The 23,479-nt window shown below is 48.7% G+C and overlaps 1 protein-coding gene across 1 annotated transcript in view; it reads right to left on the bottom strand.

Moving 5' to 3' along the window:
• LOC146855701 (uncharacterized) overlaps nucleotides 1–23,479 on the bottom strand; it is a 294,948-nt gene that overhangs the window by 232,919 nt on the left and 38,550 nt on the right. Inside the window, exons 7-9 of the mRNA XM_085650637.1 lie at nucleotides 14,482–14,759; nucleotides 4,547–4,612; nucleotides 870–1,032 (exon numbers count right to left, since the gene is read on the bottom strand). Of these exons, the coding sequence (XP_085506763.1) occupies nucleotides 870–1,032; nucleotides 4,547–4,612; nucleotides 14,482–14,759 (507 nt within the window). The remainder of the gene's footprint in view (nucleotides 1–869; nucleotides 1,033–4,546; nucleotides 4,613–14,481; nucleotides 14,760–23,479) is intronic.

Below are 23,479 nucleotides of genomic sequence, written 5' to 3'. Positions count from 1 at the left end.
CGAGCCAGAATGGCCCAAATTTACCCTGCTTTAGGAACCTGATATTCTGCCCATCACACTAGGAAGACACCTGCCTGCTTCCCTCCCCAATCTGTGCACTTGTGTTCCTGCCCTCCTGCGTTGGTCAGACCTTCGAGGCACCAGAGTACTCCAGCTTCAGCACCAGTGAGTATTCATGTGGAGGATGGACCGCGTGCAGGGGATGCAGGGTGCAAGTGTCTGTGGACAAGGAGCAGGAGAACAAAGGTGTGTCTGTGTGTGACTTGTGAGGATTGCACTACTGCTGCTAAAGGTGCCCCTTAGCTTCATGTGGTGGGTCCGCTGTCTGTGAAGGAAGCTTGCACTGCAGCTATACAGGCTGTGCGTGCTCTCTGTGTGTACAGAAACAGGTTTTACAAATACACAAGGCCTACCTGATGTTCTAAAAAATTCCTTTGAATGAGAACCAGAAGTGGGCACGCGTAGAGTTTGTGACATGAACCGCACAAAACAATTGTGACCGGCTTTCAGAATTTTAAGCCTCAAAATGAGCGTAGCACAGTTGTTAGTTCACAGACTTGAACGCCTTTTGTATTTAAATATAAAATCCACAAGTCACACTTTTATGGTGCTTGGACCATGCACAGTGTTCCTGAATGTGCCCTTTTAACAAGGTGATCATGTTACTTTATGGTACCATAAAAAGCCAGGTTAAACATGCACCTGAAATCAATTTTACTTCAATGAGGGTCATAAAACTTCTGAGTACCATGAAAAGCAAAGAAAACACACAGTATATAAAAAATAAAAATAAAGAGAAACTTGCGGAAAGCCTGTAGTAAACTTTGAAGGTGTGTTTATAAGAGGCAGTTTCCATGTGCCTATCTCACCTCTTCTGGCTTAGTCAGGTCTTTGAACGGCATATCTCGTGGTCGTCTTCGCCCGAGCTCCCATCTCTCCCAGAACTTGGTGAAAAGGTACTGCTCCATAGCACGCGGCACCTTCTGCGGGTCAATGCTGTGGAAGTCCTCCGGGGGGATGGTGTCGATGTACCTGAAACAGTACAGAGAGACCAATGATTCCACCACCCTTCTAGAGGTGCCGAACATCTCCAGTATTTCCAGAAAGGTGCTACTGAAACGAGTGTCGGAAGCGCGCTTAGATAATGGAGGGGCAGGAGTAATGTCTGTATGAACAGAGAGACGGAGAGATCAGCAGAAAATAAGCGAGTTTGAGCGACCACTGTACACATGAAGACATTGCTCATGCGACTTCATCCAAAGTAGTGAGTCAATTCTGGAGGCCACGTTTAAAGGTTTTTATAAAATATTAATGTAAATATCAAGTCTGAAGTTTCCAGGTCCTTTCCCTTGTTGAACATTACATTTGAACTCTAGACTGCAATAGGGATTGTCAAACACCACTGTGGAAAGTAATTAAAAGAATTAAAAATAATGAGTTGCAGAGGACTCCCTATGAGAACATCGCTTTTTAATACCCAGGTTTTGACGAAGTTAAGGAGGAGGGAGCTGCCTTCGAAGACAAAATAGCCCTGAGTAGAAATCTGCCCACCATAATATCTTGGAGACTTACAGTTCTTAAACTGCAGCGGTGTCAAGGTTTCTAAAAACTCCTCATTATTGACTTTCAAGATGCCCTCTGGTAGTCCCGGCAAGTGACCATTGCCTATCAATGAGTAGTGCTCCCGGTCAACCAGGTTCGGAACATAGATTCCACCTCACTCACCTCTCTGTGTTTATCCATTTCCTGCCACAGTAGGGTGACTGCTGACTCAAATGTATCAACTTCTGATCATTATCTATTTCCGCCTCGCGTTACCAATCTAAATTGGACACATCTGTGTTTCCTGTGTTCCTCACATTCATAGAGAAATGTAGCAAGGTGAGATAGGCTTTTCTACTCTGCCCATCCCCCCACGGCCCCTCCTTCTTACCTGCATCAGTCTGCCAGCTTCTTACCTGTAAACTCCCTAGATGCCGCCCGGCTGTATGTCGGGGTCTCAGCGATGAGATCCTCTTTTGTGTACAGCACAAAAGGCAATGGCTGGAAGGCTTAAATCAAGCTCGGCCGCTCCATCATTCTTCAGCTCTTCAATGACAGACAGTCATGAACTATTTGTGAATCCGTCTTGGCCCGTCACCAAAACTGATGGCCCATCCCACACCGCGAGACTATGCCCGCTGTGAATGGGAATACAAGTGACCCCAGACAAGTCTAGGATCGCTTGCGATGTATCCTGGAAGTTTAGTTTGGCCACCTCTTTTGGAGTGGGACCCAGATGATGGCTGATGGCGCAGTGAAAAAATGAAGAGGTGATATCCACGCAGGACAGTGCAAGGTGGCATGATTAAGTGACACATTCCATTACAGTTTTATGTTGCTCCACGAATATCTTCTTGTGTGACACCGATGAGTCAAGAGAGTCCTTACACATGAAGCACTTGGATCGCTTTTTCCACAGGGATGCCCACTGTACCTCACTAATGTTGCCCAAAGCGCCCGAAACCTATCTAGACTGGCTTATGTTCTCTTTCAGGTGAACCGTGGGCTGTCAGTTTGGACTGGACTGTCTCATCCGGGGTGAAAGTAAGACTGATTTGCACATCGCTGGTCCATCTCATTAATGGAACTTTGAGAGAAAAAATTATGGAATGCTACCCAAATAAGTGGATTCGGTTATGAATAATTCAAGCACTTCAACCATCACATTTTTTTCTCTTCCACTTGTGCAAATATACACTCTTGGTGTGGCTTCTGTCCTGATGAATCTGATTTCTGCAACTTAATGGCAGCTTGCAAGCACCTCACCCCTGAAGATTCAAGGTTTGGTAACTAAAGAACCCTTATGAGTATGGCCACTGTGCTCATTCTGTGGGCTGAGCTGCGCTAGGCTCAGATATCCCATCCAGTGGCAGCTCCTCCGCTGAGGCGGAGAAGCGTCGCCTCACTGCTTTTCGCAGTGGAAAAAAGGAAAACTAAAATTATAATACCTATGTTATTATCATTTTATATTTCCAGCTGCGGCATCTTGGGGGCGGGACAGATCTGCTCTGCTCTCAGAGCAGGGGGAGGAGTGGTGGGCACTATGTAAGTCCGTATGAATGTTTGACTGAATGTTTGACTGGCCCTCTGGGGCCGGCCAAACATTCATGAGCACTTTGCTTGTTCTCCATGCAGGCTGCATTACCGCCTGGGTGGAGAACATGCCCATCCTCCTATTCTCTGGCTGAGCGCCGATCCACAACACTGTGCGTTGTGATTGGTCATCGGGAGGCTGATAGCCGGGAGCTTCCGGCTTCCTTTGCAGAGAAGAATCCAAGAAAAGGACACAGCAGCGGTGGTGGGTAAGTGTTTTTTTAAACCTCCCACTCCCCCCACTCCTCCCTCCTCCCCGTCCCACTGCTGCTGACCGGGAGCAGCTGCTATTGATCCCATCATTCATCCACATGCCTGAGATCAGCACTCTTACAAAGTGGCCATGGGAGGCCCTCACATGACCCATTTAAGGAGCTCTCTGTTCGCAGGCCAGGTGTCGATTGTGGCGGGCAGTAGTTATCACCCAGTCTGCCTGGCTTCTGCAGGAACCCACTGCACCACCAGCTCTCATCATACAGCAGCCAAGGCAGTGGCTCATGCCCACCTCTTGCAAACCCTGCAAATCCCTGCTCTTCACAGTGACTCAGGTTCCCAATCCATCTCGAGGTAGGCCAATGCCTACTTTACCCTACCCTCTTTGACTACAAACTTGTCATTATCAGGTGAAACAAAAGCTGGGTATCAACACCAGCTGAAAGCAGCCTCTGAAAGGACTCAGACACCACTCAGATGAAATGCCACAGAGCCAGGGGTCAGAACTCCAGAGGTACAAATGGTTAGAACCACCTTGGTTGGGTCACCAGCCAGGTTAGGCTGATCCCTCGATCAAAAACAGCAGTACGCTATGTTACTACCAGATCCCATGGAAACAATTATCCAGAGTTTGAGTTCTTTACAAACATTATTTTTGAGACGCAGTGTCATCAAAATCTGGCAGTCTGTTAGAGTCAGTTGATCTTCCACGGCATGCACATTTAGGCCAATTTGTAGCATAGTGGGAAAGAGTAGTGCTTGCAGGCTGCAGCTTGTCTGCCATCTTGGATTGTAGCCGAAGATTTTAGAAGTACATGAACCCTGTGCCGAGTCCTCAGTCACCCACAAAGGATACCCACGTCTTCCATCTCATGCATGTACCCTGGGACAAGCTGCATCATATGGACCATGTTGTGGCAAAGCAGGGTGCCACAATGGCTGTAGTGAAGAGCATGGCAATATCATGAACCACAAATAGGTGCCATTTGCACCTGCAATGAGATAAGAGACACCTTTTTCGGTTTATTTGGTTCATACCCTATCTGTTATTTCGCAGAACCCATGAAAATGCAATATTGTCAATTAAAGGTTATATATTATTTTTTCTAATTTGCACTGAACTCCTTTTGCAATTAAAGAGAACATCAACAAAGCCTGAGACGTACATGGTAGAGCAGTGTTTTGTAGCTTCCATTACCTTACGCAACCTTCCATCTCTGCACCAAGGTTCTCCTCGTACTCTTTCAACTCTTCCTGAAGATCCCTATAAGAGGAAAAGGCCAGAGTCAATGAGGGAGACATAGTCACATTCCCAAATCAGTGCCCAAGGAATGTTGTACAGGCTGCACTAGGAAAGCTCGCCTACAATGATCAGATATCCAGTGGTGTTGGGCGCCATGTTTTAAAAGGCAACCCATGTGACTCTGATTTTCTTTTAGTTTTCACAGCAGATTGAATAGACTGAAGAAGGGACATACAAGGCACGGAAGCCCAGTGGCAGCTCGCAGAGAGAGTGCTGCCGGGCGGTGGGACGGGGTAGGGGCGGGGCTGGGTGGGGGGCTAGTGGAGTCGGACATACGATGGCAAGGAGTAAAGTAAGTAAATAAATAAATACAACTATTTACTTTGTGCTCGCTGCATCGCCAACTCGGCCATGCAGCGAGCTCAAGGTAAAAAGTTTTATTTATTGATTTACTTACTGTACTCTCTGCCGTCGTATGTCCGACTCCACTACCCCCTCACCCTGCCCCGTCCCGCAGCACTGCCTCTGCGAGCCGCCACCGCGGAAGCCCAAAGGCTTGCAAGTGTGAACTGGGCTTCTGATTGTTAATAAGAACTGATGTTCTGCTACTTGTTGTGAAGAACGAAGGGAGGAAGGCCTACAGTTCATCAACAAGGCTAAGCAAGGCCAAAACCACCCTACTCTCCTTTACTCCCAGTCCTTGTATCATTTCATCATCCAAAGCGTACATACACACCAAGCCCTCTGCTGACACAGTTTCACATCATTGGCTTCCACTATTCTGCACTTCTCTAGGGCTAAAAGGGTCCTTCTTCAGTAGCCTGGACTCAAAGTGACACCAGTAACGATGAATGTGACATTGTTTTGGCTTCGTTGAACCCTTAACAAGAGGAACATCATTTGGATTTAGGCATTAAAGAGATATTCATTATCCATATTTCAGCTGTCACCACACAACGGTGTAACCTGTGCAATCGCTACACAACCAGCAAGGATGGCAGCACTCTTTTCTGATGGCAGACACAGACAGGGTAAAAATGCGTCTAGTAGAGGGAAAGAGTGAGGAAGCCTCGCGATCCGTAGACGAGGCAACCATGGTGCAGGGTAGGTGTGGTGATGGACCCATCGGCATGCCTGGGATCTCCTAAGGTTTGACCCCAAGTACCAGGGATTTAAAAGTACAGTGGGTTCTGTGTGTTCATGGAAACTGCATATATGAATAAGTCATTAACTTCATATTTTTTGGTGTAGTTTATCATTATTGTCGTTATCATCATCATTTCCCTCCATCAGCAGACCGCTGCAGTTCATTTCGGGCAAAGTCATCTAAAATGTTCACAGAAAATGACCAGGAGCTACAAGATGCATCTTATTGCATGGTTCAGGGAAGAAAGTAGCTCACAAAAAAGCATTGTCAGCCTTGAGACCTATTGGCTATGTCAATGGTTTTAGCCATGAAGTACGGCATCCCTAATGCCCTGCAGCATGGCTAAATAAGAAACAAAAAGACTATCACTCAGCTAGCTGTGTCATTTTGTAGGCATGCACATCCCCATGTGCAAGACTTTTTTTTTCCTTTTGATTTGTAGATCCGAGTTGAATAGGCAAATAAAAAAAAAATGCATTGCTTCTTTTTAAGTGCCTTGGGGGTTACATGGAGGGTACGGGTAAAACGGGAGCAACATGGAGGGCGGCGGTGGAGCAACACAGAGAGCGCCGGTTGGGGAAGCAAAACGGAGGGAGGATGGAGTCAAGATGCAGGGTTTTGATGGGGAAGAGAAGCAACAGGCGACAGAGAAGGAGGGCGCAGACAGGGGAAGCAACAGAGAGGGCAGTGGGGAGGGAAGCAACAAGGAGGGCGGGAGTGAGAAGGAGAAACAACAGGAGAGAATAAAACATACAGCAATGGCGGGCGCACGCAAGAGCAAGTGCAACATGGAGGGGTCAGGGAGAAGAATGAGGGCAACAGTGAGCAGCAAGGACTGCAAGAGAAGAGAAGTATACAACTTGAGACAGCTGGAAAACACATGCAATCTCATGGAGTGCTTAACAAAAAAAAAGTAGTGTTTGAAAAGATAGCGGAAGCATAGAAGCCAGAAAACCAAAAGAGATGGTAAAAGATGCTATGCTCCATGGGAGGGTCAAACACAAGATTGACAAGCTAGGACACTAATAAGAAGCAGTCAAATCAGAGTGACAGGGAAGTCAATTAATGGTAATCAGTGGGTAGCTCCAAGCTCCTGCATGCTCTTGGTAAGTCCGCAATTTGTCTTGCGAAACCAGTCAGCTGTGCTGTCTGGTAGGCTCGACTAAAAAGGAAAGTTGGAAGGGAGAACTGCATAGGCTTGTACATGCATGTATGAGCCTTGCAGTAGCAGCGGAGGAGCAAAATGAGTAACAGAGTTCAACAGTTCAACAAGTCTGCCACTGTCTCTCTCAAGCTTGCAGCCTGTGAATAGATAATGGAAGGAATGATGACACCTGGAACAGAACGTTGAATTCCAGAGTTTGGATGCTGAGTGGAAAAAATGTTTTCCTGCAGAGCAGAGTTAAAGCAGGATGCTGGAATTAACAACAGTTTTCCAATGGTGGGGCTAGCCTATTTATTACATAGTTACGATGAACCTAGTTTGTAGTAAAACACAAATAAAGTTAATGATATCCTTTGGCACTTCCAATAAGGCAGACGGGATATCGGTCAGATTTGTGACGGAGTAACCTGACCACCAAACTCAGAATCATGCACTAAACTTTCCAACCTCAGGGCGTGAAATATTCGCGCACGCAGCTCAGATGGCTCGGCCACAGGTAATATAACTAGCTCTTTGGTATAATGTGTTCATTAATAGAATGAGTTTGAGCATGGCATCCCATAGTAAGAGTAAGCAACTGGTCTCTATGTTTCTCCTTTAGATCCTATAAGGTCCTACATTGAGACCTCTCAGTGTATTGTCTCCTCTGCAGACATAAAACTACTGTTGTGTACAACACAAGATACAACCAGAGACTTTATTCTTCTGCAGTAGGCGTTAAGCGATTACTTTAAGTTGACTGTCTCCTGCCACCAATACCTATCAATCTATTTGTCACGGACACCATTGCATTCTAAGCACAGACTCGTGTTATAGAACACTCGCCCAGACTTGCGTCATCCCCTCATTGGAATTCAACATGGCGGCTCCTGGGTGTTTGTACAGCTTAATGATTTGGTAATCACTATTCACTGAAGACTCCACACCTTAAGCACACATGGAGCCACGCTTCACCATTGCCATGGCGATGGCTCGTGCACTCACGTTTACTTTGATGTTCTTGTGTACATAAAGGGCCTGGAAAATGTGTTACAAGGATACACGGTTAATCAACATAAAAGGTTTACAAGCCACAACATCGGTCAATACTAGGATTATGAAAGCAGGAGAGCTAAACAAACAAACGTGCGGGTTGAGGAAGGTAAAAGAGGAGGCATAGGTAAACAAGCATTTACAATGCAATGGTCTCGGCATTGTTAAAGTTAGAGCTATTGGCATTGCTCATGACATTATTTTTGTTTATGTTTTTGTTTTTAAAACATTTAAAGAAACGGCATTGTTATTTACAATGTCAATAGCTTAATCACTCTCAAATGCGAGACTTATTGCATTTGCACCCACACACAGAGCCACACACACAAAGCCACCCACACACACAGAGCCACCCACAGAGCCACTCACATAGAGCAACCCACACACAAATAGAGCCACCCACAGAGCCACCTACACACACACACGCAGTAGCCCACTGACCTATTTACATTATGTGTACTTTGTGATCTGTATGGTACATGTTCTTTGCTGCAGGCACATTAACCCTATGTGCTACCTTTCCAGGAGGCAAAACTTCCACTAGACAAAACTCCGATCTCTCTCTAGGAAGAACATTAAACTCCAGAGTCATCATGACATTTTTATTGTTGCTGAAAATTGCTGGAGGCCAGGAAGGAGGCAGCAAGCGCTTTTAAAACCTTAATTTACTTGCAAACATAATGTCTCCACCCAAAGTCAGCGCCCTGTCACACCGGTTGCACTGCCCTAGAGCTGGCCCTGCTCAAGTGTCCTGTGACCTCAGTGACAGAGTCACTGTTGTTCTTGGCTGTGCTGCTTCATAGGCCTGCTAGCAAGACTGAAGGTGAACTTCAGTATGGATTGTGGTGGACAAACCTTGAAGGTAAACCCAGACTTGCCAGTGCTAGGGTCCACCTGCTGGTGCTAAGACACCAGCGCTTCTAAGGTCTTACGCAGCCTTCTAAGGTCTAGCATGGGATTGTGCTCTCTCAGGAGAGTCGTCTGGTGGACTGGTTATTAAGGCTGAACCTGGTTCCCAGTTCCAAATTCAGCAGCTCTGGCCATAGTGCCACATCGTCTCCCCCACTGAACACCATACTGTTCCACTGAGAAAAACTCACACTGCCTTCAACTACAACCCAATTGCTGCCGGCAATAAACACCTGGATGAGGCTCAATTTAAATGACGCAATAGACAAGAGCAATATGCGGCCTACAAAAAAAAAGTAACATCATCCTGGAAAAAGCAAACACTCATAGGGGAATGCAAAATTTAGCAAACCATGTGAAATGCAAGCAGGAACAACATTGTTACCTTAACGCTTTTACATTCACTATTCAGAAATCAGTGAGTGCTTTTGCCTGAAAGGGGCCTTGAATGGTCCCATTTCAATGCCCATTGCTGATATCCTTACAAAACGTTAGCAGTATGGTAAAAAGACCACATCCCTGGACCCAGAGCAAGAAATGTACACAGTGCACAGTGCTGCCTCGCCTCCACGGAGGCGAGCCAAGACTACAACTCCCAGGAGGCCTCTAATGGAACCTCAGGGCTGGAAGCATGGAGTGTTCCGCCCCATTCTCGTTCAAGCCCGGTGCTGGCAGTGTAAACGCACACCTCCAGTACTGTGACCCGGCAGGATTAGTAACTCAATCCTGGCTTCCTCACGCTGGATTAGTTGATCATTACACAAGAGTGAAAGCGCAGCAATGCTGCAGCTCACCTGGGATTAGGACTGAGCTCCCAGGAGCAGGAGTCCAGGCGGAATATTAAACTCTGGGCTCGCTGCTCTCAGTCCCCTTATCTCCCTTCCTGCGGAGGGATAAAAGGCTAACCCAGCCCTGCCGGGTGTACAACATGCAAACATCCTGCCTACAAACAGGACAACAGCAGAGATATCCCTCAGGTTACACACATTGTCAGATGACATCTGCAGCCCGGCCACATTTCCCATGTTTATTTGTGATGTGCTGATCCAGGCCAGGTGTTTACTTTGAATTCTGGGACTTGTGGTCTTGTTTAATCCAGTATAAAACAGGACTACAAGTCTCAGAGTGCAAAGGAGCAGCACTTCGTGCGTGGACCTGGGGCACCTGCGCATCTCTAAAGGGCAGCGCCGGCCAGAGTCACGGCGTCTTGGCGCTGTGTGCTGTTTCTGAAGATCCATGTGTTGCCCGTAGCCCTGTATGAGAGTGCACTGATGCAGCTCTGGTGGACTCACTCTTGAGACAGCAGAGCTATCGTTCGCGGTACACATATCCGATCCACGGACACCTGATCCGGCAGAGCCCTCCGTTTACACCCACACCAGGGTGAGCTCCCATCTCAGCAGACCTGCTCAACGGTGTGTCAACACTGGGGGCAAGGGTCAAGCTTCCAGTTACAACAGTCAAAGGCTCACAACCTTAACAACGAACCGGCACCCCAGGTTTCACTGTGCCTTCTCCAATGGCTGACCAGCATTTAAGAGGCCAGCCAATGGAGAAGAGGGGAGAAGAGGGGCGGGTTCAAGCCCCTCTTCTGAAAACATTAAATCTCGGAAAAGACGGGGCTTGTTTGGAGAGACAAAGCTCTTCTCCAATGGCTGACCAGCATTTAAGAGGCCAGCCAATGGAAAAGAGGGGAGAAGAGGGGCGGGTTCAAGCCCCTCTTCTGAAAACGTTAAATCTCGGAGCGAGACTGCGCAAGCGCAGCCTTCGCAGCCGAGACCTAAAAACACACAACTGTAAAAGAAAGTAGGTTAAAAAATTAATACGCAGAATATGAAGTTAAAGTGTAGACATATTTAAACTAGAAAAAACGTTCAAAGAACAAGTCAGATCTACAGCAGAATGAAACGCAAACACAGGATGCAAAAAGACTTGAATACGAAGTTCAGTGGTGCTGACACAATCTTCAGAGTGGGGCTCGTGCCAGCAAGGCTACATCCCTGTACTCATAGGGTTTCAGAAAATCCGAGCATCATACAGAGTCGCAAAGGAGTCAAGCACATTCAGAAAGAGAGTGGTATGGGTGTAATATTTAGCTGGTTTTGGATTTTGGAGTACACTGTCACAGACGTATTACTAAAGCATTGCGAGGTAGCGCACTGTCATTTACAGACAGCACATTTTCCATTGAAATAACCACTAAATTTCCAGAGACATACAGTGTTACTGATAAAACAATTTAGCTCACAAATAATGATGTGGAAATGTGGCTTCAGCGAATATTTGTCATTTGCCCATCACCAGGTAAATTGTCTTGATCCTATTAAAATCTTTGCTTCATCACACCTCAGAACTACAAAAAAGCTCTTCATTTGTACTCTGCTAACAGCTTATTTATTTTGAAATATTTGTCCAGAACATTTAAAGATATTTAAATGTTGTATGTTAGAAAAAGCAGCATCCTACAGCCTTTCCTTTCACACTAGAAAGATTGTGGTATAGGTGACTTTACAAAATTCCGTCACTTTGCAGCCAGAAAAAGAAAAGTAAACACCAATCTACATATTAAAAGTATAAGCAGCAATTAGTCAGAATATTAGTCAGGTCTTTGACCTCTGTCTTTGAACATACAGCAAATTTGACAAGATTAAAACAAAATTAAAGTAATCTTTAACACTAATTCACCTTCGGAACTCCAGTATGGTTATTTTGGGGTGCCACAGCACCCGCCCCACACCTACTTCCAGCACCTATGCTGGTGTTAGCCAAGACCTTTTTATTTTACTAATATTATATGAATAATATGCTTAGTTATGGTGTCCTTCAGCCAGCCATCTTCATCCATTAGTCTGATACTTTCTTCCACCTACTACACCATATAGTGTGAAGCAATGGGTCAGCCCAACTCAGCCATAGGCTAACTTCACTGAGACTGACAGCATTCTGTCCGTTCACAAGGAGCACATCCTCACAGTAGTTTCCTGCTATTTGAGATCATAAACATTTTTGTTTTTACCAAATTTTGTTTTCCAGATTGATTCAGAGTTTGGGGGGGCAGCTTCCCTAACAATTAAGTTTTGCAAAAACCATGAAAAACAAGCATTGACAGAGCCAAAGGGCTTGCGTACAACTCCAGACCTCTCAGTTTTGCCGATGCTTGTTTGCAATGAGAACCAGAGATAGAAGATTCAATACTGGTAAGAAGGACATTATCTCATGGGGCCACTTTCTTGTCCCCTTCCATAAACCATGAGGTGATCCACCTTCCAACAGGCATCTTTAACCTTTTCTTTTTAGGTCACACAACCATTCTTATCATTGGTTGGCATTCTTGTTACTCTCATTTGCTTGCTTCTTATTCACTGGCTTTCCATCCTCTTCTTGTGTTTGTCCCTTTTGTAACTGAAGCTTCTTTACCATCCTTTTGATTGAATGACTCACATCCTTCCACTATTCACATTTAGGTAACTTCTTTTTTCATTTTCTTTCAGCACACCATGAGAGTACATGAGTTTGCTCCATCAAAAAGGCGAGACCTATTGGCTTTGCGAATGCTTGTTAAATACAGGCCCTCACCTACTAAGTCCTCCCCCTGCACCACAGAAGGAGCCATAAAAGAAGTTTACATCCACTCCCCCGCTATTTTCTTTTTTTTTCCCCACTACGGAAAGAAAGTTCCCCTAAACATCAGATAGTGAGTGGGTCAATGACTCCAATTCCTCTCCTCTTCCCTGGAGCCTCCGCATTTACCAGACGTTGACAGGGCCGGCTCTAGGGCGGTGCGACCGGTGCCACTGCACCGGGTGCTTACTTTGCATGGGGCGCCTGTTTGCTAGTTTATATTGTTTTTAAAAGCACCCGCTGCAGCGTTCCCGACCTCCAGCAATTTTCAGCCAACAATAAAAATGTCAAGCCTACTCCGGTGATTGATGCTCTTCCTGGAGAGAGAATGAAGTTTTGTCTAGTGGAAGTTTTCACTGGGGGATGTTTTGGTCCATCTTAAGGTAGTGCAGAGGGTTAATATGCCTGCTGCAGAGAATGTGTACCATGCAAATCACGAAGTGAATATAACAAATCGATCAGGGGGTTACTGCTTTCATCAGAGACTTCCTTTTGTTACCTGCAGTTTATAAGTTAAAATGCTAAAAAAACTAAAACTGTGAGCTATTAACTGAAATGCAGACTTCAAGTATAGATTAGAGCGTATTGATTTTTCCCCCCAGACTTTCAATATCCTAATGTTGTACAAAGTGCTGATTTGGGTAGAAATCAATTTCAATTATTAAAGATAATCCCCAACCCTGGTCTTACATTTTAAATTCTGAGTTTGTGCTTCCCCAGACTAAGACCCGCTAAAATATACTGCCTACCAGTATGGATGACATATAAATCCTACCACTCTCTCTTTTGTAACGTTTCCTATTCATTGATTTACACACACATGATTGAGTAATGTGTGTGCAATGTAAAGTGCTCTGACACCCTTCCCTTTTATGAGTGACACTATAAAACTAATTAAATGCATCTGAGTGAGAGTGGTTATGGAGACTGTTAAGGGGTGGTGGTAGTGAGGGAATCCGTTATGCAGGTGGTCATTGGGGGCACCAGTGCTAAAGCCGGCCCTGGACGTTGAGTGTACTGAAGGCTGCCCTCAGGGCCCTTCTCAGTGGTGCTGGCTGCCTTCGGTTGTGGCCGGGATCTCTTGCTCAGTAGTCTGGAGCAGAGATTCGTGTGCAGGTGCTCCGCGGGTGGTTGTAGGCTGGCTGTCATATGAGGTCTGATTATTGGCAATGTCATGTCTTGTTTCTCAATCTTAAGGCTGCGAGGAAGGGTCTTATGACTATTGTCCCTTCTTTCTTCAAATATTACGGTTTAGGAAAGAGAAAATGTTATTTTATGAAACTGAAAATATGCATTTTAGGAGGCATATGCATGAAAACAGGAAAGACAGGAAACAACTAGGCCATAACATCGGCCATGTTGCCCTACGGTACAATTGGAGCTGTCCAGGCTACATTGCATTACAAGTGGTAACCCTTCATAAATGTATTTCCACTGAAAAAAAGCTTTATTTTTTATGTAGAAGTTGTCCCATCCCCTCTTTATATGCCCTTCTGGGTATGTAAGCCAATCGGCCAATGATTAACTTTATCAGCAGTCATCAGTACTACAAATAAAGAAAATATAGTTAAGTGCTAAAGGTGGCAGAGGAAGTTGTAGTATCATGAAGACACCAAACAGCACACAATCAGTGTACTGAAGCCTGTCCTGTTTTTAGCGTTTCAAATGTGCCTGATGAAGGCTCTATATTTTGTATATTGCAGAAAAAAATCATGTTACCCAAACTCCTTACCTATTCTAAAAGGTTTCTCCTTTTTAAATTTTTTCATCTCCCCTCTAATACAATCTCATGTGTGGTCTGCCATCCTGGATACTATTTTTAAATCTTTCAAATATTTTTGAAAAATGAATACAGAAAATAGTAGAATTCATTAATATTGCAGAGGTGTGAACTGTACACTCTTTGAGCTGTACAATAACATCATTCCTTTAAAAATAAAATCATTAGGTAAATTATAATATGGACACTATATCATTAAATTGAGGGACGACAGCACTAATAGAAGGGTGCCTTACAGGATCCTGTTGTGCAGGTGGTGTATGGTGCCCTCAACATCCTTCCGCTTCCGATGCAGCTTCTCCATGAAGCTCTCCCTTGCGGACTCCTTCAAGTGCTCCTTCATCTGACATCCTTCTGGAAACTCAAGCATGGGGTCTGGGAGCAGCAGAGACTTGTCCACAGAAAGCAGCAGGGACCTGCTGGGGTTCTTCAGGAGGGAGTTATCCAGGATCTCCACTGAGGTGGACTGAGCAATAGCGGAGACGTAGCGGTTGTCTCGAGCCAATGGGTTACCCTGAGGTCAGAGCAGGGGAAAAGAAGATGCGTTTTGAGTGATACAATTCATAGCATCAATTCCATTGTATTTTTTTCCACCGGTGCACTAATAGACCATACAAATATTAACTATACATGTGCATGCATAGGCATATCCAAGCACACCAGTCTGCAAAGGTTGAACGTCTGAGTGTTAGAAGCATGCTAGATGGTAAGTTGAAAGTTAAAGTTAAACTATCAAATCACAAACACTAAGGCACCAAGAGCACCAGGGCTGATACAAGGGGGAGAAGGCATTATGACAGAGGCGGGCCTCGCGCAGTCGAGGATGGGCTGGTGGGGCCACCTTACATGTGAGACATCGCTGTAGCACAATGGGCTGCTACCCCAACAGGCAGACCTCCACGGCTTTCGCAGTCCGAACCAGATTGGGATCTCCTCTCTAGGGGATGCTATGCACGGTCCCGCTCTCAAATCATTTCAGGAATTACAGGAGGAATTGTTCAGTTCTACAAATACCTTCAATTCTGTCACGCATTCATGCCATATATAACCAACAATACACGACCCTCCCAGATTTTAACACTCTAGAGTGAAAGCTTCTGATGGGGTATTTGGGAGATCACAAAATCTCCAAAATATAACAATCTCTCATTACAAATAGCAACACCACTTTTGCGACCCTCAGGAAAGCATGGCAGGTGGACCACGGCCCCATTGATAATGACGTCGGGATGGAGGCCCTGGAGTCTCCTAGAGGGTAAGCCATCTCGTCGCGCTTCCGACTGATTCAATTTAAATAACTGCACAGGGCTTACTATACCCGGTATAAGCTTTGGAGGGCGGGGCTGATAGCATCCCAAGTGTGCCTGCGCTGCAGTAATGCAGAGGGCATTTTCCTGCACACTATATGAGCCTGTGATGCCCTAGATAGGTTCTGGAAGGGAGTGATTGCGTGACTCGCTGAGGTCCTGGTATGTGAGCTTCCTAGATCTCCCAGATAGACTTTACTACATAGCACAGATGGGATTGGGGGCCACAGATATAAGCGCCATCTTTTATTTATGGGCCTCACACTTGCTAAACGAGATATAGCTAGATTATGGAAGGCCGATACGTCGCCCCTCGTAGATGTTTGGCAAAGCGGGATGGACTTCTGTTTGGGACTGGAGGTGTCTGTCTTCGAGCACGGGGATACCTGCAGAAACATACGAAATTTGGCAGCGGTGGGCAGACTACCGGGGCCTTTCCTTGGAACCTCAGTGGTCGATTGCTATAACTATTGATGTGGAAGTGCAGTCATATGGTCGAGATATGTGACATATTTTATGGTTTGACATTTGGGTACATCGGGCGCCGCCTGGGACTGGATCAAAGCGACACAGACAAGTTGTATCGCAGTGTGTTGAACTGTTTTGTTTTTTCTATCATTAATTTATGATGTCATGCCGATTCATGCTATGATATACATGTGTATATGTGGTCCTTCCGAGCATTACTGTGGCACGAAACTCAATAACATTTGTAATGAAAAAACTTTTGGGGGCATAGGTGCAGTTTACTAGTTTTTTTTTTTAGCATACAGAGTAGTTCACATTCCAGGTCAACAGTTAATACCCAAAATGGGATTGTTTAAGTAACAGTCAATGTACCCGGTGCAGAACTTGGTGAGAATGTCTAGGTCAGTCTTTTGAATATTGGGCCCTGTAATATCTGCTCATGTTGCTGAGGTCATGCAGCAATGGTGAGAGTTGTCCTAGCTGGTGCTTTGAGCAGCAACTCTGCTGACACAGAACAACACTGGCAGTCTTCACTTGGAATTCAGGCTGTGGGGGTGAGCATCATGCCAGGCCTACTAGACAGATGCTCATCTTTGCATGTGGGGCGTCTGGGACAAGATCAGGCTTCCTCTTCTGTAGCGAAGGCAGCTCCTCCACTGGATTCGCTTGAAGTCAGGCATCAGCCTCATCAGGCGATTGGGAATTGCAGGGATGCCAGACGGCACATAGTTACTTTGCAGGCTTGATTTGCACATGTGGTCCACTGCTGGGGCCACAAATAAAGAAAGGTGCCCACTCATGAGAACTGTCAGCTCAAATTTGCTCAGAAGGGCAGTCAGCAACATCTGCAGGTTTCACAAGCTAGGAACACAGCTGCTTCTCCCCCTGGACAGTTTCTCCTCTTGCAAGCTCAGGCACTCTCCTTCTCTGTCAAGAAGAACCGGAGCAAGGTAGGATGGTTGGGATACCTATGTGAGAAGTTGGCCTGGCATATGCTGGTCACTAGTTATGGTGGCCACCTTGCACCTGTCCAATTCGACTCTTATGGTAGATAGGTTTAAGACAACCTTTTAAAGACAGTTATCCTAGTGGTAGCTGTGGAGAGCAGCCTTCAGGCTAAGTCCCAGAGGAATGTAAAGCAGCTTGTTTTACCTTATAATCTCTTGAATTACCAAATGAAAGGACACCACACAGGTATATATATCAAATATATATGTATTTATTTCTAGACACACTCTACTAATCTCTTTATGAGATTAGAAGCCAGGTACACATTCAAATGTCAACGTTTCACAATAAATTAAGCACAAATATGTCTGGAGCCCTAGGGGCGTACCAGACCATATACTAAAAAAATGGTATAAGAATGTCAACTTGCAAAATGACAATGCCTAGGGCCTGGGGAATCACTGGGGCTTCACTGCTGCAGTGTTAGCAGGTAAGTAACAGGCCCACGGGAGACGCGTGCAGTGTGTGAACACAGCCACGGGTTCCCTATTGATTATCATGGTGCAAGTCGCGGTTTGATTTTTAAAGTTCTAGGGTACTTGGAGGAAGTCTACAAGCAAGCCACTTACAAGGTAAGTACTTCGAGGGCCAACACACACTAGGGCACCGGAGTGCACGAGTTACCTCACCCAGGGAAGCCGGGTGCATAGGTGTCTTTTGGTGTCGGGTCGCGTCGCTGTTTTCTATGGAGATCTAAGAAGACTTGCTGCTTGCGTCGACTGAAGAAGTGTCCGGTGGAATCCAAGCCTGGATTCAAGATGGAGAAGACCTGAAAATTGAAGGGACAGTGTTCAAAGTCACTTGCCAGTGACCGGTGGCCAGGAAGATGGATGACCACGGATGTCGGGTGATTTCAGGTCGTCGATGGTGTTTTGACTCTTCGCTCACGAGGTCCAGGAGAGTTCGACAATGACCAGCAGCTGGATTCGGAGTGTCACACGATGTCTGCGGCTGATGGCGGTGTCGGCAATCGGATTGGAGCCAACAAGCCTTGGCAACTGCAAGTCTCGTGTAGACTGAAGAAAGGTCTGAGGGACTCACCCAGCAAGGATAAGTGAGGGCAGGCCTGGAGCAACCAGGGGAGCCCTTTGAGTCGATTGGAAAGTCTTCGGGGGACCCACTAGCGACCTTTGACCCTGCTTCAGGTAGGTTGCTCCCCTCACCGCCACGCAGCCCCCTGTGTGGCCGCCGTCTGCCGCTCGCTGCTGCCGCAGTGCCGCTTGCACTGGTTCCTGACTGCCTGTGTTCGCTGTGCCTTCTGCACCCCAGCTAACTTTTGTCTTTTGTACCCCAGCAAACCTTTGTCTTTTGTACCCCAGCTAACCCTTGACTTTTGTCCCCCTCAGCCAGCCCCGTTTTCTTCTGTGTCCACCGCCCTGATTTTTCCTTCTGTACCCCTGCCCGGTTTCCCCCTCGCACCCTTCCTTCAGTTCCATTGCCCCCGCCGCTCCTTTCCCGCCGCTGCGTCCCTGCGGCCCCGCCCCCTTGATCCCCATTGGCCGCCCCGCTCCCGCCTCCCAGCTGCTCCTCCCTCCCGCTCCCACTCATATGGAGGCCGCGCAGCGGGCGCGCAGCGGCCGCGCGCAGCGGGCGCGCAGCGGCCGCGCGCAGCGGCCGCGCCGCTGGTGCGCGCAGCGGGCGCGCCGCTGGTGCGCCGAAGGCGCGCCTAAGGCAAGCCCGTCTGCGCCCGTCCGCGCCTGGCCCGCGCCCAGCGCCCGAACCCCTGGCCCCCGAGGACCCCGAGGACCCCAGCCCACCCGCCAGACGTACGACGCCGCCACCCTCATCGCACTCAACACCGGCCGAACCCCGGGATGCTACCAAGTCACCCCGAGACGCACCCACGGACCCTTCAGCTGCCTCGCCTGCAAGTTCACCTGCATCCGGACCTGCCCCGTACCAGCACCCGCCAAGCCGAACACCAGCAGCAACCACCTCAAGTGCATCCTGCTCAACACCCGCTCCGTCCACAGACACACCATCGAACTCTGGAACCTCCTCGACACCACATCTCCAGACGTTGCCTTCCTCACGGAAACCTGGATGAACGACTCCTCAGCACCCGACATCGCCATCGCCATCCCAGAGGGATACAAGATTACCCGGAGAGATCGCAACAACCAGACTGGAGGAGGCATCGCCATCATCCACAAGAACACCATCCGCATCACGACCAACACCGACGACACCCTGACTACCGCCGAACAACTACACTTCCAGATCCACACCGACCCTAAGACCACCCTCAGAGGCACCCTGATCTACCGACCCCCGGGACCACGCACACCATTCAGCGAAGACATCACCTACTTCATCAGCCCGCACGCCCTCCCCTCCGCTGACTACATCCTCCTGGGGGACTTCAACTTCCACCTGGAGAACAACAATGACCGCAACACCACCACCCTGCTTGACAACCTCGCCAACCTCGGACTCAAGCAGCTGGTGTCCACCCCCACGCACCTCGCCGGACACACACTCGACGCCGTCTTCTCATCAAGCAAAGACATCGCCTTCAGCCACGCCACTGGACTCCACTGGACGGACCACAGCTGCGTCCACTTCACCTTTAGAAGAACCACGATCCACCACCACCAACAACAGGATGCTCGAAGAAGCTGGAACAAGATCACGGCCAATCAGCTCGCCGCTTCCCTGAGCCAGCACCCTCCAGCCAACTCAGCGAACCCTAGCCAGGCCGCCGACAACCTCACGGAGTGGATCAGCACCTGCGCAGACGAACTCGCCCCACTGAGGATCCCGCCCAGCAGACCCGGCAGCAAGAAGGCCCCATGGTTCACCGACGAACTCAAGAACTCCAAGAAGAACTGCCGAGCCCTCGAGAAAGCCTGGAGAAGCGAGCCAACACCGGACAACATGACCACCCTCAAGCTCGCCACCCGGAAACACCATCAACTTATCCACGCCACCAAGAAAACTGCATTCAAGGACAGGCTGGACAACAACGCACACAACTACAAGGAACTCTTCAACATCGTGAAAGAGCTCTCCAACCCCAACGCCGGAAACAACGGCATCACCCCATCGCAAGACCTCTGCAACTCCCTCGCCTCCTACTTCCACAACAAGATCGCTGACATACACAACAGCTTCATCCCGCAAACAACGCCCCCCACGACCGCACCAACGCCCCCCACCACCACCCTCTGCGCCTGGACCCCGATCAACACAGAAGACACCATCCGCACGATGAACTCTATCCACTCCGGATCTCCGACCGACCCCTGCCCCCACCACGTATTCAACAAGGCCGACGCTGTCATCGCACCCCACCTGCGGGACATCATCAACACCTCCTTCGACACCGCCACCTTCCCTGAGAGCTGGAAGCACGCCGAACTCAGCACTCTACTAAAGAAACCAACAGCGGACCCCACCGAACTCAAGAATTACCGCCCCATCTCGCTCCTCCCGTTTCCAGCCAAAGTCATCGAGAAGACCGTCAACAAGCAGCTGGCCGCCTTCCTCGAGACGAATAGATCCCTCGACCCCTCACAGTCTGGCTTCCGAGCCAACCACAGCACCGAGACCGCCCTCATCGCTGCCACCGATGACATCCGAGCCCTGATGGACAACGGAGAGACAGCGGCCCTCATCCTTCTAGACCTCTCTGCGGCATTCGACACTGTCTGCCACCGCACCCTAGTGCAGCGCCTCAGCAACGTCGGAATCCAGGAGAAGGCACTGGAATGGATCATCTCCTTCCTCGACGGAAGGACACAGAGAGTCCGCCTACCACCGTACAAGTCGGAGGCCACCGAAGTCATCTGCGGCGTACCCCAAGGATCCTCACTCAGCCCCACCCTCTTCAACGTCTACATGAGCCCCCTCGCGGCCATCGCACACCAACACAACCTCAACATCATCTCCTACGCCGACGACACCCAGCTGATCCTCTCCCTGACCAACGACCCCGCCGCCGCCAGAGCCAACCTCCACGAAGGGATGAAAGACGTAGCCGAGTGGATGATGACCAGCTGCCTGAAACTGAACTCAGACAAGATGGAAGTCCTCATCCTGGGCTCCTCGCCCTCCGCCTGGGACGACTCCTGGTGGCCCCCCGCCCTGGGCACCGCACCCAAACCGACAGACCACGCACGAAACCTGGGCTTCATCCTGGACTCCTCCCTTTCCATGACCAGACAAGTCAACGCCGTCTCCTCGTCCTGCTTCAACATCCTGCGCATGCTACGGAAGATCTTCCGGTGGATCCCCACCGAGACCAGGAAGACTGTCACCCAGGCCCTTGTCACCAGCCGACTGGACTACGGCAACGCCCGCTACGCCGGAACCACCGCCAAGCTCCAGAAGAGACTCCAGCGGGTCCAGAACGCCTCAGCCAGACTCATCCTCGACATCCCCCGAAGCAGCCACATCTCCGGACATCTGAGAGACCTGCACTGGCTCCCCGTCAACAAGAGAATCACCTTCCGTCTCCTCACCCACGCACACAAAGCCCTACACGACCAAGGCCCGAGCTACCTCAACAACCGCCTCAACTTCTACGCTCCCAAACACTATCTCCGATCAACCAGCCACGCCCTCGCCGCCGTCCCCCGCATCCGAAGAGCGACAACTGGAGGAAGGTCCTTCTCCTACCTGGCCGCCAAGACCTGGAACTCCCTCCCGACCGACCTGCGCCTGACCCAAGACCACCTCCCCTTCAGGAAGAAGCTCAAGACCTGGCTGTTCGAGCAGTAGCGGCACCCCCCCCCCGCCCCCCTAGCGCCTTGAGACCCTCCGGGTGAGTAGTGCGCTTTATAAATGGCTTGATTGATTGATTGACTAGCCAACAGGCAAGTGATCGCGAAGACGCCTCTTCAGGAAATGCTTCACAGGAGCCCACGGTCACTCGGGATGGGGTAGGCCTCTGATTTTCGCTGCAAAACCTGCTGGAGGCTTGGGCCACAAGTGGTCCAAAGCACAAGTCCGTAGGATGTTGTGAAGGGTTTGCACTCGACAATAGTGCACGGTCCCCGGGTATTGCTGTTCCTCGTCACTCGTGGGGTCCTCTCGCCACAGCTCTGCTGGGGACTCACAATGGCCGTCGAGAAGTCAGGAAATCCACTTCCGGGGCAGCAGGGACTTCGGACTCCAGCGGGAGCGGGAAAGTTTGCAACCGTTGATTAAGGTTTTTGGTGCCTGCCAGGCAGGGGCGTCACTCCTTGACTCCAACGGAGATTCTTCTGTCTTCCAAAGGTAGTGGAACGTCGAAGGGCCAGGATTCTTCTTTGTAGAGTGTCGTCCAGGGTTATCTGTTTTGCAATTGCAAGGTTTGCTATCTTATAGTGAAGCTAGGGGAGGGACTAGCTCTATGACCACTCCTCTAGGAGGGTCAGGGGAGGGGGTGGTTACACCCACTTCCCTTTGTTCAGTTTCACGCCAGAGCAGGGACAGGGAGCCCCTGAACCGGTTTGAGCTGGCATATGCACAGAGGAGCCTACTGCTCCCCCAGTGCAGGACTTCAAAGCACTCTAGGAGTGCACCCACCAAGCTCCAATACACTAAATCCTGTCTGGAAGGTGGTGACACCTCCCTTTGACAGGATGCCTTTTGTTGGGCTTCCTCCACTGCGAGTTTCAGTCAGCAGCAGGAGGGCAGCCCAGTGTCGGTGCTGGTGGCATCCATTTTGTGATGCCAGGGCTCTATAGGATTTCAATAGTTTTACATGTCGTCCCCTCTAGAAGGGTGGGATCATGCTCCCACATCATTGACTGATGTGGGGGTATGATTCCAAGTTGTTTGACACCTAACACGACATGTTTTGATGCAGTCATTCCAAAGTTAGTATTTTAATGCACTTAAGAGTATATGGTTTAACCGCATCCACAAACAGCCATAGAGAATAGACTCTGGCAGCTGCAGAGGGGTCCTGCTCAGGCAGAGGCACCCCCTCACATTGTAAACCAAGCACCCTGCCCTCAGGATTGATAGGGCCTGCCATAGGGGTGGCTGATAGGTTTATATGTGTGTGTATGGTGAGAGATAGAAACCTATATCTCAGTGAGGACTGCTAACACTACCTCACTCAGGCTGCAGTAGCAGGCCTGTGGTGTCAGATTGAGAATGCTTCCCAGGGGTGGCATAAGACATGCTTCAGCCCCTGGTAGGCCTGTGAAGTACCTATGCCCTAGGTACCTAAGGTACCATATACTAGGGGCTCATAAGGTACCACAGTATCCAATCACTAGTGCATCTAATATGCACACCAAGTAGTTTAGAGAGAACAGAGAGACTGGGGCCCTGATTAGCAGGGACCCAGCCTGACTATAGCCAGAAACCAGTGTATACATCAGAAAAAAAAATGGGGGCACCATAAGTGCAGATCCTACTCTCCTACACTTTTTTATAAAAAATTTCCAGACAGGGGATGTGGATACACTGCCTAAAGTTTCAGAACTGTTTGTAGTGGGTGGTTCTCTTTCAAATG

This window comes from Triturus cristatus, chromosome 4_1 (genome assembly GCF_964204655.1).
Source record: "Triturus cristatus chromosome 4_1, aTriCri1.1, whole genome shotgun sequence".
In the NCBI taxonomy this organism is placed as follows: Eukaryota; Metazoa; Chordata; class Amphibia; order Caudata; family Salamandridae; genus Triturus; species Triturus cristatus.
Note: the sequence above shows the minus strand (reverse complement) of the source record. Positions and strands in the feature narration are given on the sequence as shown.